The sequence below is a fragment of the Bufo gargarizans genome, chromosome 3 (assembly GCF_014858855.1).
Source record: "Bufo gargarizans isolate SCDJY-AF-19 chromosome 3, ASM1485885v1, whole genome shotgun sequence".
In the NCBI taxonomy this organism is placed as follows: Eukaryota; Metazoa; Chordata; class Amphibia; order Anura; family Bufonidae; genus Bufo; species Bufo gargarizans.
The window spans coordinates 390,953,879-390,976,485 of record NC_058082.1 but is presented as its reverse complement, the minus strand read 5'-3'; the positions used below and the strand labels follow the sequence as shown (position 1 = coordinate 390,976,485).

The window sequence follows — 22,607 nt, the reverse complement described above, 5'->3', positions numbered from 1 at the left end:
AGTTAAATTTGTTTATTATTTTTAACCCCTCAATGGACATTTTACTAAGCATTTTGCATTAAGAATGCTATTATTTTCCCTTATAACCATGTTATAAGGGAAAGTAATCAAATCTACTGTGAAGAAGTCCGGGTTCGGGTACCAAACATGCTGATTTTTCTCATGCGCGTGCAAAACGCATTAAAACGATTTGCACTCGAGGGGAAAAATCACGCATTTTCCCCCAACACACCCGCATCTTGTCCAGCCCTCACACGTGACGCCCGTGTGAAAGAGGCCTAAGGCATTGGGGCTGCCATGGCAACCATCAGCCCACTGCCAGCGCGGCGTGGGGGGCTGATGAAATCAGAGGGAGCAACCTCCCTCTGTAAATCCCGTACGAGCCACAGTCAGTGCTGACCGCGGTATGTGAAAGGGTTAATCCGCCGGCATCAATGCATACAGAGATGTCGGTGGATGCAGCAAGGGCCTGGCTATCAGTATCAACAGGGCCCGTGCTGCGGATCGAATCACGTACATGCAAGTGGGAATGCGGTAAGGCACCACATTCCCCCACAAACATGTACGTGATAATTCGGGAAAGGGTTAATGAATGCAATCAGCATCATTAATGGTCACGGTTATTAGCTACGGGTCTCTGCTGTTTGAAACTCGAGAGCGGGCGCCATATTGACACATCGCTCCAGCACCATACATTCTGTTAAAATATAGATGGAAAGAAAGTGCAGGAAATACTTGCATTTGAATGCTTTCACAGGTTTTTTTTCTAGCATAATTCTGCACTTTTGTACTAACTCTAGCTCCAGATCTTAGCTGAAACTCTATGGGCTCATGCACACGACTGTTGTTGTTTTGCGGTCCGTTGTCACGTATCCATTGTTCCATATCTGAGATTTTTTTTCTCTAATTTAAGTCCCCTTCCGTTCCGTTATTCCACAAAACATATCCGTATGGTTTCTGTATGCAATCCGTTTTTGCGGATCGGAAACAGAAACAGTAACTTATTAAATCACCAAACACATTAGAAATGCTATGCCCAGCCCATACTGCTCCAGTATGGATCCGCAAAATACGATTGAAATATGGATGACATACGGATGTGGTCCGTGTGCGTTCCATATTTTTTGTGGACCTATTGACTTGGATGGGGCCTCGGACCGTGATTAGCGGACAATAATAGGACATGCACTACTTTTTTGCGGAACAGAAATACAGAAATGGAATGCACACAGAGTACCTTCAGTTGTTTTTGCGGACCCTTTGAAGTCAATGGTTCCGGATACGGTCCGCAAAAAAACAAAACGGAACGGAAGCGACAAGAAAATACGTTTGTGTGCATGAGCCCTGTGGCAATATGAAGAGCAGGACACACAAGCCTTTTTTTTCTTCCTGACAGTTTGCTTATTAAGTGGCATCTTTTGTCTTTTTTGCTTTATTTCAAAACGTAGCATGTTGGAGCTTTTGAGTTTTTTTTCAGGCATTTTGACAATACCTTCTCTAAAGATCTAAAGAAAAAAAAAACACCATGAAGAAAACTCTAGTAGTAAGACACACTGACCCAGATTTAGGTGTCGCAAAATGGTGCAATTTGGCGCATCTAGGGTTTCTACACTTAATGGAATGGGCAGAGCTTTGCTAGAAAGGGTCAAGTATGCATCATAGAAACATAGAATGTGTCGGCAGATAAGAACCATTTGGCCCATCTAGTCTGCCCAATATACTGAATACTATGAATAGCCCCTGGCCCTATCTTATATGAAGGATGGCCTTATGCCTATCCCATGCATGCTTGAACTCCTTCACTGTATTTGCAGCTACCACTTCTGCAGGAAGGCTATTCCATGCATCCACTACTCTCTCAGTAAAGTAATACTTCCTGATATTACTTTTAAACCTTTGCCTCTCTAATTTAAAACTATGTCCTCTTGTAGCAGTTTTTCTTCTTGTAAATATTCTCTCCTCTTTTACCTTGTTGATTCCCTTTATATATTTAAAAGTTTATATCATATCCCCTCTGTCTTGTCTTTCTTTCAAGCTATACATGTTAAGGTCCTTTAACCTTTCCTGGTAAGTTCTATCCTGCAATCCATGTACTAGTTTAGTAGCTCTTCTCTGAACTCTCTCCAAAGTATCAATATCCTTCTGGAGGTATGGTCTTCAGTACTGTGCACAATACTCCAAATGAGGTCTCACTAGTGCTCTGTAGAGCGGCATAAGCACCTCCTTTCTACTGTTAATGCCTCTCCCTATACACCCAAGCATTCTTCTAGCATTTCCTGCTGCTCTATAACATTGTCTGCCTACCTTTAAAGGGGTTCTGCACTTTCATTTAACTGATGATCTAGCCTCTGGATAGATCATCAGCTTCTGATCGGCGGGGGTCCGACACCCGGGACCCCCGCCGATCAGCTGTTTGAGAAGGCAGCGGTGCTCCAGCAGCGCCGCGGCCTTCTCACTGTTTACCGCTGGGCCACCCGAATGGAGCTTAGCCGCGCCCAAGTTAGTTGATACTAGTCGTGATGTCAGTGGGCCGGCAGCCCGGCAGTAAACAGTGAGAAGGCTGCGGCGCTGCTGGAGCGCCGATGCCTTCTCAAACAGCTGATCAGTGGGAGTCCCGGGTGTTGGACCCCCGCCGATCAGAAGCTGATGATCTATCCAGAGGATAGATCATCAGTTAAATGAAAGTGCAGAACCCCTTTAAAGGGAACCTGTCACCAGTTTTACGGTGTCCTAACTAAGTGCAACATAAATAAGTGACTGATTATTTTAGCAAAATGCTGGGTCACTTTCTTTAATTGACCCAGTCAATCTGCCAACATCTTGTATTGAAAAGCTCCAGCTGATAATGATGAGTCATGAATATTTATGAGCTCCTGACTCTCCCCGCCCACCTACAGCTGAATGACAGTTTGTTTCCATAGGAATCAGCAGCAGGTGGGCAGGGGAGTGGCTATAGCTCTGAATTAAATATAAGCCGGACTCAATGACATCACGCTGGACTCAAATCAGCTCATTAGCATGTGGCATCTTTGTGTGCATATTATGAGGTAACCATCTGTCACACCAGTAAGTGAATACATCTAAGGTACTTTTTAGTAGTTAATGATTGTATATAATTAGTTAGATTATAATCAAATATCCACATGACAAGTTCCCTTTAAGTCTTCTGAAATAATGACCCTTAAATCCCTTTCCTCAGATACTGAGGTTAGGACTGTATCACTGATTTTATATTCTGCTCTTGGGTTTTTATGCCCCAGGTGCATTATCTTGCACTTTAAATTTTAGTTGCCAGATTTTTGACCATTCCTCTAGTTTTCCTAAATCCTTTTCCATTTGGTGTATCCCTCCAGGAACATCAATCCTGTTACAAATCTTTGTGCCATCAGCAAAAAGACACACATAACCATCGAGGCCTTCTGCCTAATCCGTTCAACAATATGGGAGTCCAAGCTCAAAGACTGTAAATTATTGCTAAGCCTTCTATGTGGGACAGTAAAACCATTTTGTAGCAAACCTGTGCCACCGCTCAGAAGTAAATATCTGTGTGAAAGTAAGCCAATAGTTGGTATAGAATTAGAGTAAAAAAATAGTCTATCCCTGCACCAGATTTATCATCCACCCTGAGCCACTGTGATAGTTCACACTCCACTATGTGCAAAAAATGCCACTAAAAACGCCCCAAAAAACAGTAGTAAAACATGCAGGTGCAAAAAATCTGTCACGTTTCCGTTATATAATCGTTAGTTGGCCGAGTATCTCAGGAATCCTGATAATACCCAGGGGGCGCCACATAGACTCCAGAGTTACCTATAAAGTTATAGCGGATTGCACTATTATCTTGGCGAAAGCTTGCACTTATTTTACCGGGGAGGAGGGCATAGGATGAAGTTCAAGACACCTATACCTCAATCTCCCCCGCCAAGATCAATTCACAAGATGTAGCAATGGCATCTTGGTCCCAAAAAAGATGACATTGAGGCTCAAACGTATGAAGGAAGTCTTTTATTGGTTCAGCTCAACAAGTTTCGGGAATAAATCCCTTTCTCAGGAGCATATACATGTAACAGAAAAGGACGGACTTATATAGGGGAATACAAACACATGATATGGGGTCATCACCCTTAGGGGAGGGGAGCAAAGGCCAAAGAACAATTCAATTTCCTGTCTACTGTTGTATTCATTGGGCATAATGGTAAAATCAATAAATTCAGTGATCTTGTAATGACTCTTTGTAAAAAATGTACAGTAGATCCGTAGATGAAGGATATTTATGTAGCCATACCTAAATGCTGAAGGAAAAATGAAGCCGGAAGTGGGCACGTTTTGCGTTCCACCGTGGAACGCAAAGGTGCTCCCGATGTGCGTTTTACCATGGAACGCAACACTAGGCCGAAAATATAAGGGGAGAATGGACTTTATTGTTTAGAGAACCGATGCGCTCAAAGTAAGAGCGCATCGGCTGGGGCCACTGTGGAACGCATCGGGCAGGAAGCATACTAGATCGGCACCGATGCGTTCCACTGTGGAAGCATGGGGGCCGAGCCAATGTCAATGTCTGAGAGCTCATCCCAACCCACTAGTGAATGGGAGGGCTGAGCAGTATACCGATGCATTCCACTATGGTATGCATCGGTAGATGGAAGCAGATTACCTCTTTAACTAAAATGTGGAATTAACTAGTAGTTGATTTATATATATATGTATATACATTTACCTAAAGAATTATTAGGAACACCTGTTCTATTTCTCATTAATGCGATTATCTAGTCAACTAATCACAAGACAGTTGTTTCAATGCATGTAGGGTTGTGGTCCTGGTCAAGACAATCTCCTGAACTCCAAACTGAATGTCAGAATGGGAAAGAAAGGTGGGCTACAACAGCAGAAGACCCCACTGGGTACCACTCATCTCCACTACAAATAGGAAAAAGAGGCTACAATTTGCACAAGCTCACCAAAATTGGACTGTTGAAGACTGGAAAAATGTTGCCTGGTCTGATGAGTCTCGATTTCTGTTGAGACATTCAAATGGTAGAGTCCGAATTTGTCGTAAACAGAATGAGAACATGTATCCATCATGCCTTGTTACCACTGTGCAGGCTGGTGGTGGTGGTGTAATGGTGTGGGGGATGTTTTCTGGGCACACTTTAGGCCCCTTAGTGCCAATTGGCCATCATTTAAATGCCACGGGCTACCTGAGCATTGTTTCTGACCATGTCCATGTCTTCATGACCACCATGTACCCATCCTCTGATGGCTACTTCCAGCAGGATAATGCACCATGTCACAAAGCTCGAATCATTTCAAATTGGTTTCTTGAACATGACAATGAGTTCACTGTACTAAAATGGCCCCACAGTCACCAGATCTCAACCCAATAGAGCATCTTTGGGATGTGGTGGAACGGGAGCTTTGTGCCCTGGATGTGCATCCCTCAAATCTCTATCAACTGCAAGATGCTATCCTATCAATATGGGCCAACATTTCTAAAGATAGCTATCAGCACCATGTTGAATCAATGCCACTCAGAATTAAGGCAGTTCTGAAGGCAAAAGGGGGTCCAACACCGTATTAGTATGGTGTTCCTAATAATTCTTTAGGTGAGTGTATATATATATATATATATATATATATATCATTCACCTGTAAAGCTCGACATCAAACTGAGGGGTTGTAATGTTGTTTTTAAGTATTGGGGTAAAAATGAAAATTGGGTATATGTGGTGACAATCATTCAGGGGCATCAGCTAGGGGCAAAGGTATTAGAGGGTAAATATGCATATATATATATATATATATATATATATATATATGTAGAAATATTGAATTGTGTAAGGATAAAGAAGGGATTAAAGTAAGAATAAAAGTCAGAGTTAAAATAAAAAGTGAGAATAAAAGTATGCATATATACATACACATACATATACATACATATACAAATGTACACATATACATACATCATATACACAAAGAAATATTATGTGGACCCGTCTGGACATATAAAAACTCTAGAACATATAGATATACTGTACATATTAAAAAAAAAAATAATAATATATATATATATATATATATATATATATGTATATATATAAAATATTCAAGGAATTGAATAAATAATATTGTACATCTCAAAGCATGTATAAAACAACCTTTGGCCTACTGGATCATCCCAACATTAAACTGTAAAGACGATATATTGACAACATTTTTATTTGGGAAGGAAGCAGAGACACACTTGACAAATTCATCTCAACCATTAATCTAAATGATTGGAACTTGAAATTCACTGCGCAGATAGATTCCTCAACAACTGTCCTTCTCGATGTAAAATTAACCATTACTAATAGTTTGATTGAGACAAGCACACACTTTAAAGAGGTCGATGCAAACAGCTATTTGGATTACAAAAGCTGTCACTATCACAAGTGGAAACGCAATATATCATACGGCCAGATGAGACGGGTTAGAAAAAACTGTTCCAATGATGCAACTTTAAAAGACCGATTAAAAATTATACGGTCTAGGTTTCTAGGAAAGGGATACCCAGAGGGTCTGAATTCAGACTCAATAAAATTGGGAAAACAACTCAAACAGATTGCCTGCGACCGAAACACCAAGACAAACTAGTGAAAAGAACCAGTATATCTACAACTTTATCACCCGATACACATCATCCTACAATACAATTAAAGCAATCTTAAAACAACATTGGCCTCTACTTTTAAAGGACCCCATTTTGTGCAAATCAATGCCCGAAATACCACATATGACATTCTGCAGACATTGCAAGACATTAAAGCAAATTTGAGCCCCATCCCGTCCGAAACTGAATAAATTCAATACAGCTACCACCATCGGATCAAATTCCTTGGGATACTTAGATAAACCCAAGGGATCATACAAATGCGGCCATAAATTGTGCAAATGCTGCTCTACAATTATCCACGGCACAAATGAGGTCACTATCAATTCCTCTAAAGAAAAAATCTCCCTTTCAAGCTATATGGATTGTGGCACCACAAATGTTATATACATGTTGGAATGCCCGTGTGGGCTACAATACATAGGACGAACCACTCAAAGCATCCGCGAGAGACTCAATACGACAAACATAGCGTTTCCAGACACTTTGCACAAAAACATGATGGCGATGCAAACCTCCTATGTTTAACTCCCATCAAATGAGTCCCAAAATGTACTGGATTTTTCGTTTTAACACTTTGACTCCCTTTGGTTTGAATAAATCTCTCGAATACAGTAACTACTAATAACCCTTGGGACACCAATTGTTCAACCAATTTCTTTTATGCGTTTTTACATATAGTCCCCACTATTGTCATTACCAATAGATTTTAATATACTCATATCCATATTTGATTGACTATTCTGTAATTGTATGCATTTCTATTGCACTACGTTTATCTATTTTTTGAAGTTTTTTTTATATGCACACACCTACTGGAGCGTCTGTTGTTTTATACATGCTTTGTACATTTTTGACAAAGAGTCATTACAAGATCACAGAATTTATTGGTGTTACCATTATGCCCAACGAATACAACAGTAGACAGGAAATTACATCGTTCTTTGGCCTTTGTATTCCCCTATATAAGTCCGTTCTTTTCTGTAACATGTATATGAGAAAGGGATTTATTCCTGAAACGTGTCGAGCTAAACCAATAAAAAAGATTTCCTTCATACGTTTAAGCCCTGGTGTCATCCTTTTTGGGGACCAAGAAGCCATTGCTACATCTTGTGAAGCAATCTCGGCGGGGGAGGTTGAGGTAGAAGTGTCTTGAGCTTCATCCTATGCCCTCCTCCCCGGTAAAGTAAGTGCAACCTTTCGCTAAGATAATAGTGCAATCCACTATCACTTTATAGGTAACACTGGAGTCTATGTGGCGCCCCCTGGGTATTATCAGGATTCCTGAGATACTCGGCCAACCAACGATAATATTCGCACCTCAGTCCACTAGTAGGTACTAAATTCTGCTCTTTTTGGGGGTCTGGGGAGCTGCCTATCATTCTCCATTATTCTGCAGCAGTTGCCATTTTCCTCCTTCCACACCATCCTGTGGTTATCTCCTGGCGCCCAATTCTTCCCATTTCCCTCCACCTTCCCTGTACACCCGTGCAGATTATTCCATCTCCTTTTTTCTCTTCACGTTTCCGTTATGCAGGGGATTCCTCTTCTGCATAACGGAAATGGGACGGATCCGTTTTGCAGCTCATAGACTTCTATTATGATGGAATGAATAACGGAATGCTTCTAAAGGCATTCCGTCATAGAATTGCGTTATGGTCTGTGGTAACGGAATTCATAATGCAATTTAACTTTAACCAACAAACGAAGTGTGAACGAATTTCATAAGCGGAAATTCGCTCATCTCTAGTTATCACTTATAATATTATTTACAGTCACATACTCCTGTACATAGTCCCTTAAGAGTCAGTAGCATATTATTGTGGTGCACCTTTTGCAGTGATTTATGGATTTTTATATTCTTATCCACACATTATACCATCTTGTGTAGGATGTTTTTGTGGTGCATGTGGTCCGCTGCTGACATCCTCCATTGTATGCATTTTTGCTGGGGATTGAAGTTAGCAGCGGATCACATGCGGAGGGATTGCTCCCCCGGGTATAAACACGCTACAGTGTTTGGGGTTTTGAGCACTTCCTCCCATTTAGGCCACTTCATTCTGTGATTTTTTTTCCTTAAGAGTCCTTCAAACTAAACTCGTCTATAATTACCTGTGGAGTTGTTATGGTGGAGTAACCCTTTAAAATGGAATCTGTCACAGGTGAATTGTTGCAGCGTAAGTAAAAAATAAAATAAAAATATATCACCCAATTAGACATCAGATGACTGACCATGTAATAACATGCTTGAGAGAGGAGGTGGGATTTGGGATACCAACAGTTCCTCCTGCTTTACGTACTGTTATCTTCCCTATATTCTGCTACAAGATTTTGCTGTAGAACTGTAGTGGCATTTTGAGTGGTATCATACGCAGCATTTGGTGACATTTTTTTTTTTAATACAATTTTTATTAGAAACTAGCTAGAATTGCGTTATGGTCTGTGGTAACGGAATTCATAATGCAATTTAACTTTAACCAAAAAACGAAGTGTGAACGAATTTCATAAGCGGAAATTCGCTCATCTCTAGTTATCACTTATAATATTATTTACAGTCACATACTCCTGTACATAGTCCCTTAAGAGTCAGTAGCATATTATTGTGGTGCACCTTTTGCAGTGATTTATGGATTTTTATATTCTTATCCACACATTATACCATCTTGTGTAGGATGTTTTTGTGGTGCATGTGGTCCGCTGCTGACATCCTCCATTGTATGCATTTTTGCTGGGGATTGAAGTTAGCAGCGGATCACATGCGGAGGGATTGCTCCCCCGGGTATAAACACGCTACAGTGTTTGGGGTTTTGAGCACTTCCTCCCATTTAGGCCACTTCATTCTGTGATTTTGTTTCCTTAAGAGTCCTTCAAACTAAACTGGTCTATAATTACCTGTGGAGTTGTTATGGTGGAGTAACCCTTTAAAATTGAATCTGTCACAGGTGAATTGTTGCAGCGTAAGTAAAAATAAAAATAAAAAAAATATATCACCCAATTAGACATCAGATGACTGACCATGTAATAACATGCTTGAGAGAGGAGGTGGGATTTGGGATACCAACAGTTCCTCCTGCTTTACGTACTGTTATCTTCCCTATATTCTGCTACAAGATTTTGCTGTAGAACTGTAGTGGCATTTTGAGTGGTATCATACGCAGCATTTGGTAGAATTTTTTTTTTAATACAATTTTTATTAGAAACTAGCTAAAGGACCCGGCTTTGCTCAGGTATATTTTATCTATTTCATTTAATGTTTGTGTGTGTCGTTAAACGATATTGACACTATCCCCCCATAACAGTGACATCTACAGTACCCTGCCGCCTTAACAGTGACCTCCACAGCCCCTTAACACTGACCCCCCCACAGTGCCCCCTCTCCATAAAATGGGACCTGCACAGCAGCCCACCCCCTTCACTTTGACTTTCACAGACTTTTAACAGTGAGTATCATAGCACACCACCCCCTTGATAATGACCTCCACAGGGGCACGCCCCTTAACAGTGGCCTTTACAGCAATCTGCCCCTTAACACTGACCTCCATAGCGGACCATCCCCTTAAATGTGACCCCCATAGCAGCCTGCCCCTAGGGTGGCTAGAGGTCCAGTTTTAGGCCAGACAGTTCGGCTTTCAGACTCCATATCCTCCGTCTGGTGCAGGGCCTGGACAGACACAGGGATGTCCTTTTGAATAGCTCACTCTCAGACAGCAGCACAGTGCTTTCTGAGCATGAGCTGCAGGGAGAAAGTCACCCTCATTCCCACCTCTGCAGCTGACAGAAGTTGATTTTTAACTTCATTTTTTCAATCCCCGTCAGCTGAGGAGTGGGAGGGGGTGAGACCAAACCGGAATGGAGGGGGTGTCCTTTTGAACAGCTCACTCTAAGACAGCAGCACTATGCTCTCTGACTGTGAGCTGCAGGGAGAAAGTCCCTCCCACCTCTGAAGCTGACAGAAATTGAATTTTAACTTCATTTTTTTCAATCCCTGTCGGCTGAGAAGTGGGAAGTGCATGGTCTAACCGGATCAGAGTCATGGCTTAGTGAGAGCTGGGGGCGGGGTTTTAAGTCTGTCTTTTCAGGGTGGCCTAAATGGCCATCATACCTTCCCCCTGAACTGTGACCTCCACAGCACTCTGCTCCCTTGACAGTGTCATCCACAGCTATTAAGCCATGGCTTTACTTCAATAGTGATTATCCTGGTGACAGATTTCCTTTAAAGCTCACCTACAGCAGTGAAAAATGTCTGGGTTGTTATAAAAACCTGGATTAAAACTGTGTATGTGGAGGCTAACGGCCTGCAAGATTCTATTGGCTGATAAGGGTCATGTGACCAAGCTTCTATTGGCTAATGCATTTTTTGGGAATATCTCAGGAACGGTACGTCCTAGAAAGCTGAGACCTGTGCCAAATTTCGTGATTGTAAATGCGACGGTGCAGATTCCTTTAGCGGACATACATACAGTACAGACCAAAAGTTTGGACACACCTTCTCATTCAAAGAGTTTTCCTTATTTACATGACTATGAAAATTGTAGATTCACACTGAAGGCATCAAAACTATGAATTAACACATGTGGAATTATATACCTAACAAAAAAGTGTGAAACAACTGAAAATATGTCATATTCTAGGTTCTTCAAAGTAGCCACCTTTTGCATTGATTACTGCTTTGCACACTCTTGGCAATCTCTTGATGAGCTTCAAGAGGTAGTCACCTGAAATGGTCTTCCAACAGTCTTGAAGGAGTTCCCAGAGATGGTTAGCACTTGTTGGCCCTTTTGCCTTCACTCTGCGGTCCAGCTCACCCCCAAACCATCTTGATTGGGTTCAGGTCCGGTGACTGTGGAGGCCAGGTCATCTGGCGCAGCACCCCATCACTCTCCTTCATGGTCAAATAGACCTTACACAGCCTGGAGGTGTGTTTGGGGTCATTGTCCTGTTGAAAAATTAATGACTGTCCAACTAAACGCAAACCCGATGGAATAGCATGCCGCTGCAAGATGCTGTGGTAGCCATGCTGGTTCAGTATGCCTTCAATTTTGAATAAATCCCCAACAGTGTCACCAGCAAAGCACCCCCACACCATCACACCTCCTCCTCCATGCTTCACGGTGGGAACCAGGCATGTAGAGTCCATCTGTTCACCTTTTCTGCGTCGCACAAAGACACGGTGGTTGGAACCAAAGATCTCAAATTTTGACTCATCAGACCAAAGCACAGATTTCCACTGGTCTAATGTCCATTCCTTGTGTTCTTTAGCCCAAACAAGTCTCTTCTGCTTGTTGCCTGTCCTTAGCAGTGGTTTCCTAGCAGATATTCTACCATGAAGGCCTGATTCACACAGTCTCCTCTTAACAGTTGTTCTAGAGATGTGTCTGCTGCTAGAACTCTGTGTGGCATTGACCTGGTCTCTAATCTGAGCTGCTGTTAACCTGCGATTTCTGAGGCTGGTGACTCGGATGAACTTATCCTCCGCAGCAGAGGTGACTCTTGGTCTTCCTTTCCTGTGGCGGTCCGCATGTGAGCCAGTTTCTTTGTAGCTCTTGATGGGTTTTTTGACTGTACTTGGGGACACTTTCAAAGTTTTCCCAATTTTTCGGACTGACTGACCTTCATTTCTTAAAGTAATGCTGGCCACACGTATTTCTTTACTTAGCTGCTTTTTTCTTGCCATAATACAAATTCTAACAGTCTATTCAGTAGGACTATCAGCTGTGTATCCACCTGACTTCTCCACAATGCAACTGATGGTCCCAACCCCATTTATAAGGCAAGAAATCACACTTATTATACCTGACAGGGCACACCTGTGAAGTGAAAACCATTTCAGGTGACTACCTCTTGAAGCTCATCAAGAGAATGCCAAGAGCGTGCAAAGCAGTAATCAAAGCAAAAGGTGGCTACTTTGAAGAACCTAGAATATGACATATTTTCAGTTGTTTCACACTTTTTTGCTATGTATATAATTCCACATGTGTTAATTCATAGTTTTGATGCCTTCAGTGTGAATCTACAATTTTCATAGTCATGAAAATAAAGAAAACTCTTTGAATGAGAAGGTGTGTCCAAACTTTTGGTCTGTACAGTATATATATATATATATATATATATATATATATATATATACTGTTTATCCATGAGGCTGTACAATATGAATAAAACTGGGGAGAGGATAAAAAAAACTGATCATGGCAACCACTTAGCATTGGCTGTCAGGATCAGCAAAAGGTCTGCTGTAACAAGGCTGCTACTGATTCTAATACACTTACAGCCTCAGGACCTTGGGGGCATGCATGTACAGGCAAGGGCAGGATATTATCACCCCAGTGCTGCTTGTCAGTGCCAATAGTCAAAGAAAGAGTCCCTGTGCCCTCCAGCTCAGAAACAGAGCTTAGAGAGCAGCAGGGAACTGATGAAAGTGGAAGATGCGACAGAGTGGAAAACAATAAATGAACCAGGCCTGCTAGTCCGTCTGCTTCTCCACCCATGCCTCTCCATTTTCTGTGCACTTTGTAAAAGTGATGTGAGCGAGGAGAAGTCACACATTTTCCACACAAATGATGGGCAAAAAAAGTGTCATAAATATATTACTAAATGCCCCTATATGTTTTCAAACTATTTGTGTATGTTTTGTAACTAATTATTGCTATTGTCTATATATGGGCCCTTAATAATAGATCAGCTGTGAAAGCATCACTTGAGATGTGAAATTGGTTGTTGTGTCGATCAATATAAAGGAACCTTGCTATCCCACACCCATGTGCATGTGAAGGCTTTTTATGGATTTGATTCAATAAAGGTATCGCTAAGATTTTAAATGGTGAATTCCATATGGGCATAATAACAGTAATATACTTTCACTCTGAACTCATTCGTCTGATTAGGGTAGTCCTGCTCCTGTGGTTATCACTGTAGGACCTAGTATGCAGGTTAACAACATTTTATTTATATTAGATTTTATTCCATCATCTCTGATAATGTTCCAAGCAAACATGAAGATTTAAATTTAGCATTAGACAGACAAAGCATTACAGGCAAACTATTAGATGCCATGCTCCATTTTAGTTAATCTGTGCTTTATACAGTAGATGTCAACTTGGATTAATGCGTTGGTATTCATAAGCAGCAGCTATGTTTTTAGAAATGTTCCTAGAATATTTTGTGTGCTCATTATTAAAAAGCTTTATTAGGCTAAAATATACTTAAATCGTTAAGGGGTTTTCTTAAATCAGCAAATAGCATTTATCATGCAGACAAAGTTAATACAGGGCACTTACTAATGTATTGTGATTGTCCATACTGCCCGATTTGCTGGATTGATTAATTTTTCTATTGTATTATACACTGCAGCAGTGCAATATGAGGGGGTCAGAGAGGCTGGTGCTTTTCCAATAGTGTGCAAGCATAACCACTGCTGGTGGACTGCAGAGTGGTCAAAACCCCTAGAAATTAGTAGTTTATAATGTGATGAAAAATGAATCAAGCCAGCAAAGGAGGCAGTATGGACAATGACGATACATTAGTAAGTTCCTTGTTAACTCTGTCTATGTGATAAATACATTTGCTGAAGTGAGACAACCCCTTTAAAATGGATTGATGCATCAATAGGTCAAACAATAACTGCATCTTTAAGAAAATTCTCAGTACTCTATAAAAATTCTGTAAAATTAAGTACCACACAGCTGTCGCCTACAAGCTAATGCAGCACTCAGATTAAAACCCACACATATACTATACTGCTAATTTTGTAGGTCACGCACCCGGTCTTTCATCAAGTGACATAGATCCAAGGTGTTTGCTAATCATAGAAGTAGAATCTGAAACAAGAATTATAATAATTCAGGCTATACAGACTTAGTGAAGTAATGCATTTTGTTTTATAGTCATATGAAAAAGTAAGGACACTGCATGTAAATATTTATTTGCATTTTATTAATATTTGATCTCCATTCAAACAGTATATCAAAATTAATGTAACAGAACTTAACATGAAACAAATTTTAGTCTCCTTGAGGTCTAGATAACTTGCTAGCTCTTGTTCCTCTGCAAAGCAGATCAGGATGACCTCAGTATAGGTCAACAATATCAGATCCTTAGGGGTCCGATTATCGACACATGCGCCAATCAGCTGTTTGAAGCGTTATCGGCACTCGTGTGAGCATCGCTTTCACTTCAAAATTACCTTTACGTTGTGTTCAGTGCAATTACAACTGTTCGTCCCATTCAAGTGAATGGCATAAGCAGTTACTGCAAAGGAGACGACATGCAGGTAATTTTGTAACAACCCCTAATGATCTGAGATTAATGACTTAACCTGAGGATAGGTCATCAATATCTTTGCAATCCCCAAGACCTTTAACTATCTGAAACACACCTCTTCTACAAGAGATAAACAGAAAGAATGGTGATCAATCATTTGTGAAAACGCCTGAACATTGCTTCACAGGCACATACACATCGAGACGATGGGCTTGGAAGCCTTAATACAGAAGAATGTGCATTGTTCCATACAAGAATAGGAGAATACAATATCTCTTTCCACTGAGCATCTCAACGACATGAGAAGTATAATAGGCTAGGTAACACTCTTCTGGAATTCTGGGAAAAGGGAATACAAATGAGCTCTTAGCAAGATCTGCCACTAATGCCACCAGATGTAAGATCCAAGAACTGGATCTCTGTGATTCATGGCAGCTGCTTCAACCAATGACCTGCAACTATTCTTTTTGCTCCACAGTGCATAACACTCCTCCCACCTATACAATTTTGAATACATCTGATGCAGCTTTTGGAGGAGGTGGGAGCTGCTAGAATTAGTTATTAACTTTAATAAAACAGAGGGCCCAGGGAAGATCCCTGTGGACAACCCCATCAGGTCGCAAACTATAGCAATTAAATATTTGGAAGTTACTATAACTACTGTACCTTCCACCACAATATGAAAGTTATCATTGATATCTCTTGCCTAGAATCCTTTCTGCTTACCTAGATAAAGATCCCACTGCCACACATAAGGCAAAAAAACATCTCAAACTGCTATACCTCCTACAATCATTATAGATTTGGTTACAAACAAAAGATAAGCATAGACTGGACTTTTTTTTCCATTATTTCATTTGTCGGGGTGTATGCAATCTAAAATTGCATTCAACATCCTTCAAGAGGCCTGTCCCACTGGTGGCCTTAATTTTCCTGATATACCAGGATAGTAGGCAATTGGCATCAGGTGCCTACATTAACATGGAACAAACAATACATCAGGTTTTTTGCTTATACATTTTTTTTATTTTTTTAATCTACTACACTATGCCTACTATATAATTCATGTGATAATACTGCTAACCAGTTATAACTAGTGTTGAACGAGGTATTAGTTGGAACTGAAGCAGAGTTCGATTTCAAGTTTTAAAGTGGTTTTCCACTTTAAAATCAACTACTGAAGTTATTCAACAAAGTCACGCGCGACTTTGTGAATAACTAACTTTGGCTCATTGGAGCCCATACATTCTGATCTCCATATAGTATTATTCTGAAGTTTTGAACAAAGCTACTTCGAATTAAGCACCCGAAGCTCCTTTCGCTCAACATAGTTATAACCCTTTCCCTGCCAAGGATGTATATCATATGATTTGTAAAAGTGAATGGGCACTCTGATATATGGAGTCACATATAGAAATTAGTCAATAGCAAAAAATTATTAGTATCACACAGTGGTTGTAGATGATAGCTGTTAAAAGGACCCTATCTAAACCTGGGTCTTATATAGCATGCATAATTGTAAACAAACCGTAAAAATAAAAATAAAAACAAAAATGTATAAAACATTGTACAATATATATAAACAAATACTGTATATACAATATGGATGAATAGTTGGTTTCCTCAGAGCCTCTGAGGAAGGAGACAGGAATAGACACTCGGTCATTGAATTGAAATAGCCGGACACATGCCGGAAAATACCGGCTGAATTATCCACAAGTGAAGCGCTTCATTAAAGGTATCCACCAGCGGAATCCTGGTACTGATAGTCCGATAGGAAGAGGCATACAGCCAACTGTCCACTAAGCACTGGGGCTCTAGAGACATTCAAACACGTGGGAGGCCCAAGGAATCCCAGTGACAGTGCAACGAGCCAAATTACCGGGACCGCGAATGTAACAGCTCGATACAGCTACAACCTTCTTCAATCTAGCAGAGGATTAAAGATCCAATATACAACTCAAGTGAAAGATCCTTGTATTGGATAAAGCAGTAGGAAAGCTTACCATCTCAGTTACAGCATGTGGGACGCCACGAATGGAAGCTGCAAAACGTGAGTACTATCTCCATACACTGAGAGCTGACTAAACTGCTTTAAAGGGCTTCTGTCAGCCCACTAAACCCTTTTTTTTCCCCGTTAATATTAATCCCTACACTGCAAGCTCCCTGTACATATGCTAAATATTCATTTTCGTTCAGTAGATATTGTTAAAAATCAAGTTTTATAATATGTAAATTACCTTGCTACCAGCAAGTAGGGTGGCTACTTGCTGGTAGCAGCCGCATCCTCCTCTCATCATGACGCCCCCTCCGCCGTTTGATTGACAGGGCCAGGGAACGGGTTCGTTCTCTGCTGGCCCTGTTCAAATTCAAAATATCACGCCTGCGCCGTACCTTTCTTTAATTGGTGCAAACGCACTGAGAGGCGGCCTCTCTCCCGGCCGCTCCATCCTCAATGCGCCTGCGCCGGGTGTGGATGTGACGTCATCGGCGCAGGCGCATTGAGGATGGAGCGGCCGACAGAGCGGCCGCCTCTCAGTGCGCCTGCGCCGATGACGTCACATCCACACCCGGTGCAGGCGCATTGAGGATGGAGTGGCCGGGAGAGAGGCCGCCTCTCAGTGCGCCTGCACCGATTACAGTGTGGTAAAACGGACATGTTAACTTTATTCTCTGGGTCAGTACTATTAAAATGACACCTCAATTATATACGGTAATTTATATTTTAATATTGAAAAAAAAACTTTGAAAAATAATTTTATAGTGCAGGTGTTTTTGTACGAGGCAATGCCTATGATATTTATTTTTTCATTGTGTATTTTCATTTTGGGGAAACAGGTGAATAATTTTTTTTAACTTTTTAAACTTTTTTATTTTAAAGACGTTAAAAGTTCTGCTAGGTAACTGTAATAATATCAATTCTTGTAAAGATTCTGGGATGACGTGGCAAAGAAATGACAGACTCCAAATGATGGATAAAGATTATATTGAAAATCACTTGGTATGCACAAATAAAATGAACCACCTTCAACAAATGTATCTCCAACTAAATGAACACAAATAATAATTGACAAACACACAGAATAAGTATACCTGTTCTGACTATATGACTGTATCAAAAATATGGCCTACATACACAACATAGAATACTATTCATAACTGCAGCCCTTGACCCTAGTAGATATAGACTGGTATACCTTTCCTTTGGGACTAAAGGAACCTTCCCTTGATCTAGCTTCGTTAAAGAGGAGTGGTGTGCAGAGGTCATCTGTGTATGGAGCTGCTGGGTAATAAGTCGAATTGTGTCTTGCTGGTGATACCACTCTGATCCTGTCCCCTTTTCCCCTTTCCTCCTCCTTGTCTCTTCTTCCTTAGGTCTCAAATCCCGGCCTTTTATATTCTTAACAGCCAGTTCTTGAGTCTTCTAGAATATGGCTTGGACACATCTGATTGGTTGTTACTTATGATTTTCCAGCAATTTCCGGTTAACTCTTGAAGATTGATAGAAGCAGATGGAATGTTGTATGGATTTTCCCGCCCAACTAGCCATTGTACCACCTACTGGACAAATGTCACATATTCTTTAGATAGTTGAAAACTGTTTGCCATCTTTGATATGCTAAGGTACATTTGTCCAGAAAGACAGTACCTGCTCATACTGGCTTTCAGAGTATAGGCAATAATTAACAAAGTTGCTGAAAACCTTACATACGTACAGGATACCAATGCAATATATGGGCTTGCCTAATTTCTCCCAAAATTCCTAATAATCTGTATTTCTTACAGAATTTTCACATCAGATTTCTTCTCTAGTAGACTCCAATGCATTAGCATTGGATAGGACAATTTCTTTATGTTCCTATGGTGCTCTTCCACAGGCAGAATCCCCTAGGAACGATAGCTGCGGCAGCCTCAGATCATTCAGTAGGACCGGGGCTGAAGAAGGAAATTAAAAGTTACGTCAATCGAGGCTAGGGGGAGCCATTCCAGGCCCAGAAGATGACTTCTGCCACAGATGTAGAAAATTACAGAAAACAAACTTACAATTTTGCTAGTACAGTTTAATTATCTGTGTACCATACCTATGACTCTTCATTTATAGGCCTCATAATAAAATATCAGAAAAATTGAAGAGTGCAAAACAAAAGACCCAGGCTTTGACATCCGACAGTCAGAATGTGGGTAGCAGCAACACCACCAGCCATCTGGCCATTGAGTTGCCTGGTGATGTCTACAATTTGATTTTTATTACTAGGATTTGGACAGTATTTTTCATCTGAAAAAGTCCAAAACACAGAATACAGGGGTGAAGTTTGGCCATGCTGCTAGATGTCCTTCAATCTAACATCCCAATGCACAGCCCTCACAAAACTGATTAGAGCACTGGATCAAAGAATCTAAAACATTATTTGACTTCTTCTTGGCCATAGCAAATATCCAAGATGCCTGGTTCTTTCCCTGGTTTGCATGCTTCACTCTCTCAGCGAACAGCAGCCTGTCTGTTAGCACACAGGCACTGGGGAGAGAGTGCCAGCAGGGAATAGTGGGCCCCTAACTCTCTTTAAGCATCTCCCTCTACAAAAGGCTCTTCATACAAAGCATAAACACATATAATGGTTGCTAACATTAGTAATACAGAGGCATTTCCCTCTGCTGAACTGGGCCTACACTCTCTTACATTATCTGATAATCATCATACAGAGCTTTGAAAGACATGATTATCTCACTACAAAAATAAAGTTTACACACAAGTAGGCTAAATATTGTACTGATTACAATCTGAGGTTGAAGAGAGCTGGAAACATGCACACCACGCTCACACCAGTAAAATAAAAATGGAGGAATTCCCCAATGGATTAGTGGACATGCATAATGCCGCTGATGAAGTTAAGAGGTTCAAATAAAAAGTTATGTACCTGGAGGACAGAATCCACCTCAACATTAAATTCAAGTGGATTTCATAAGTCTCCCCTCCAGAACTGGTTAACTACCTGCAATTACTATATTCAAAACACTTTTAGCTATGCAAAATACTTCTGACTTTCCAGGATGGAACCCTACAAGAAGCCAAAAAGGAAAACCTGAAAAACGTATGCATTAAAACACCATGAAGAAAACTCTAGTAGCAAGACACACTGACCCAGATTTAGGTGTCGCAAAATGGTGCAATTTGGCGCATCTAGGGTTTCTACACTTAATGGAATGGGCAGCGCTTTGCTGGAAAGGGTCAAGTATGCATCATAGAAACATAGAATGTGTCGGCAGATAAGAACCATTTGGCCCATCTAGTCTGCCCAATATACTGAATACTATGAATAGCCCCTGGCCCTATCTTATATGAAGGCTGGCCTTATGCATATCCCATGCATGCTTGAACTCCTTCACTGTATTTGCAGCTACCACTTCTGCAGGAAGGCTTTTCCATGCATCCACTACGCTCTCCGTAAAGTAATACTTCCTGATATTACTTTTAAACCTTTGCCCTTCTAATTTAAAACTATGTCCTCTTGTAGCAGTTTTTCTTCTTTTAAATATTCTCTCCTCTTTTACCTTGCCGATTCCCTTTATGTATTTCTATCATATCCCCTCTGTCTCGTCTTTCTTCCAAGCTATACATGTTAATCTTTCCTGGTAAGTTTTATCCTGCAATCCATGTACTAGTTTAGTAGCTCTTCTCTGAACTCTCTCCAAAGTATCAATATCCTTCTGGAGATATGGTCTTCAGTACTGCGCACAATACTCCAAATGAGGTCTCACTAGTGCTCTGTAGAGCGGCATGAGCACCTCCCTCTTTCTACTGGTAATGCCTCTCCCTATACACCCAAGAATTCTGCTATCATTTCCTGCTACTCCATGACATTGTCTGCCTACCTTTAAGTCTTCTGAAATAATGACCCCTAAATCCCTTTCCTCAGATACTGAGGTTAGGACTGTATCGCAGATTTTATATTCTGCTCTTGGGTTTTTACGCCCCAGGTGCATTATCTTGCACTTATCAACATTACATTTTAGTTGCTAGATTTTTTACCATTCCTCTAGTTTTCCTAAATCCTTTTCCATTTGGTGTATCCCTCCAGGAACATCAACCCTGTTACAAATATTTGTGTCATCAGCAAAAAGACACACTTTACCATCGAGGCCTTCTGCAATTTCACTGATAAAGATACTAAACAATATGGGTCCCAGAACAGATCCCTGAGGTACCCCACTGGTAACAAGACACTGGTCTGAATATACTCCATTGACTACAACCCTCTGTTGTCTGTCCCTCAGCCACGGCCTAATCCAATCAACAATATGGGAGTCAAAAAAGACTGCAATTTATTGATAAGCCTTCTATGTGGGACAGTATCAAAAGCCTTACTGAGGTCCAGATAAGTGATGTCTACTGCACCTCCGCCATCTATTATTTTAGTCACCCAATCAAAAAAAAAAAGAGTCGTTTGACATGATCTCCCTGAGGTAAACCCATGGGATTTTAGATGTTCCAATCCTCTCCTTAAGTATGGTTTCCATTAACTTCCCCACTATTGATGTGTCACGGAAGGTGTGCAGGAAACTAGAAAACACAAAATGAATATATGACTGACTGGATCCAAAACTAAGGAACAAAAAGGGAGAGCCCTGCATCCGACCTGGCTCTCTCCCTGACTGCTCAGCCTATGCAAAAATCCCAATGGTAGATGATCGCATATCCTCATACCTCGACTGTATAACACCTGAACACCCTATAATAGTGAGCTCCCTACACTAGATACGGAGGGAGTCAGGGTCACCTGGGATCCAGCAAACAGAAAAACACAAATAAATGAACAAAACTTATCTTGTAGAAGACTGAGAAGTAGGAACAGCATGCACACACTCCAGGAAGTTGTATAAACCCCAAAGTGATGCACTATGGGAAAAGGATTTAAAGGGATGCAATCAGTGCAACTACATGACAGCTGAGAGAGGCTAACGAGATGAGAAAATGAAAGCAAAACAAAGGAACCTCAAGGAGGAGGTTCTAGACGTCTGTCAGAGCTTCTCAGATGTCTGGTGGTGACATGATGTCAGGTTTACTGGCCTATAGTTGCCCGATTCCTCCCTACTACCTTTCTTGTGAATGGGCACAACATTTGCCAATTTCCAATATTCTGGGACGACTCCTGTTGCCAGTGATTGGTTAAATAAATCTGTTAATGGTTTTGCTAGTTCGCCGCTGAGCTCTTTTAATAGCTTTGGGTATATCCCATCAGGCCCTTGTGACTTATTTGTATTAATTTTAGACAGCTGACTTAGAACCTCTTCAGTTCAGTGCTGACATTGTTAGTATTTTAATGAGAAACAGAGCAGCTTAGTAGTAGGTCTGACTTAGAGAACATAGCGTCCTCATTCACAGCGCGATCCCGTCTATCTCGCTGACTTAAGCGCGATCCTGTAACTGAATCGCGCATGCGCCGTCCCCGATGCCTGCCTATCTCTTCTTCCTCACGCGGAAGAGGGGACAGGCAGGCATCGGGGACGGCGCATGCGCTATTCAGTTACAGGATCGAGCTTGTGTCAGCGCGATAGACGGGATTGCGCTGCGAATGAGGACGACGGCGCATGCGCAGCCTGTACAAGCGCAGTCCCGGCGACTGAGCCGGGTTTCAATTAGAGTGCATAGAGGCGGGGTTAGGGCAGGGGAGTTACAGCCTGAAGTGAGGGAAGGGCTACC

At 41.2% G+C, this 22,607-nt stretch overlaps 1 protein-coding gene across 4 annotated transcripts in view; it reads right to left on the bottom strand.

Moving 5' to 3' along the window:
* Positions 1-22,607, bottom strand: part of DCAF6 (DDB1 and CUL4 associated factor 6) — a 1,153,281-nt gene that overhangs the window by 484,904 nt on the left and 645,770 nt on the right. For 3 of the 4 annotated variants that reach the window (XM_044288252.1, XM_044288251.1, XM_044288253.1), the window contains exon 13: positions 14,410-14,466. The exons of the other annotated variant lie outside the window; for it this stretch is intronic. In XM_044288252.1, the coding sequence (XP_044144187.1) occupies positions 14,410-14,466 (57 nt within the window). The remainder of the gene's footprint in view (positions 1-14,409; positions 14,467-22,607) is intronic. 4 annotated transcript variants of the gene reach the window in all.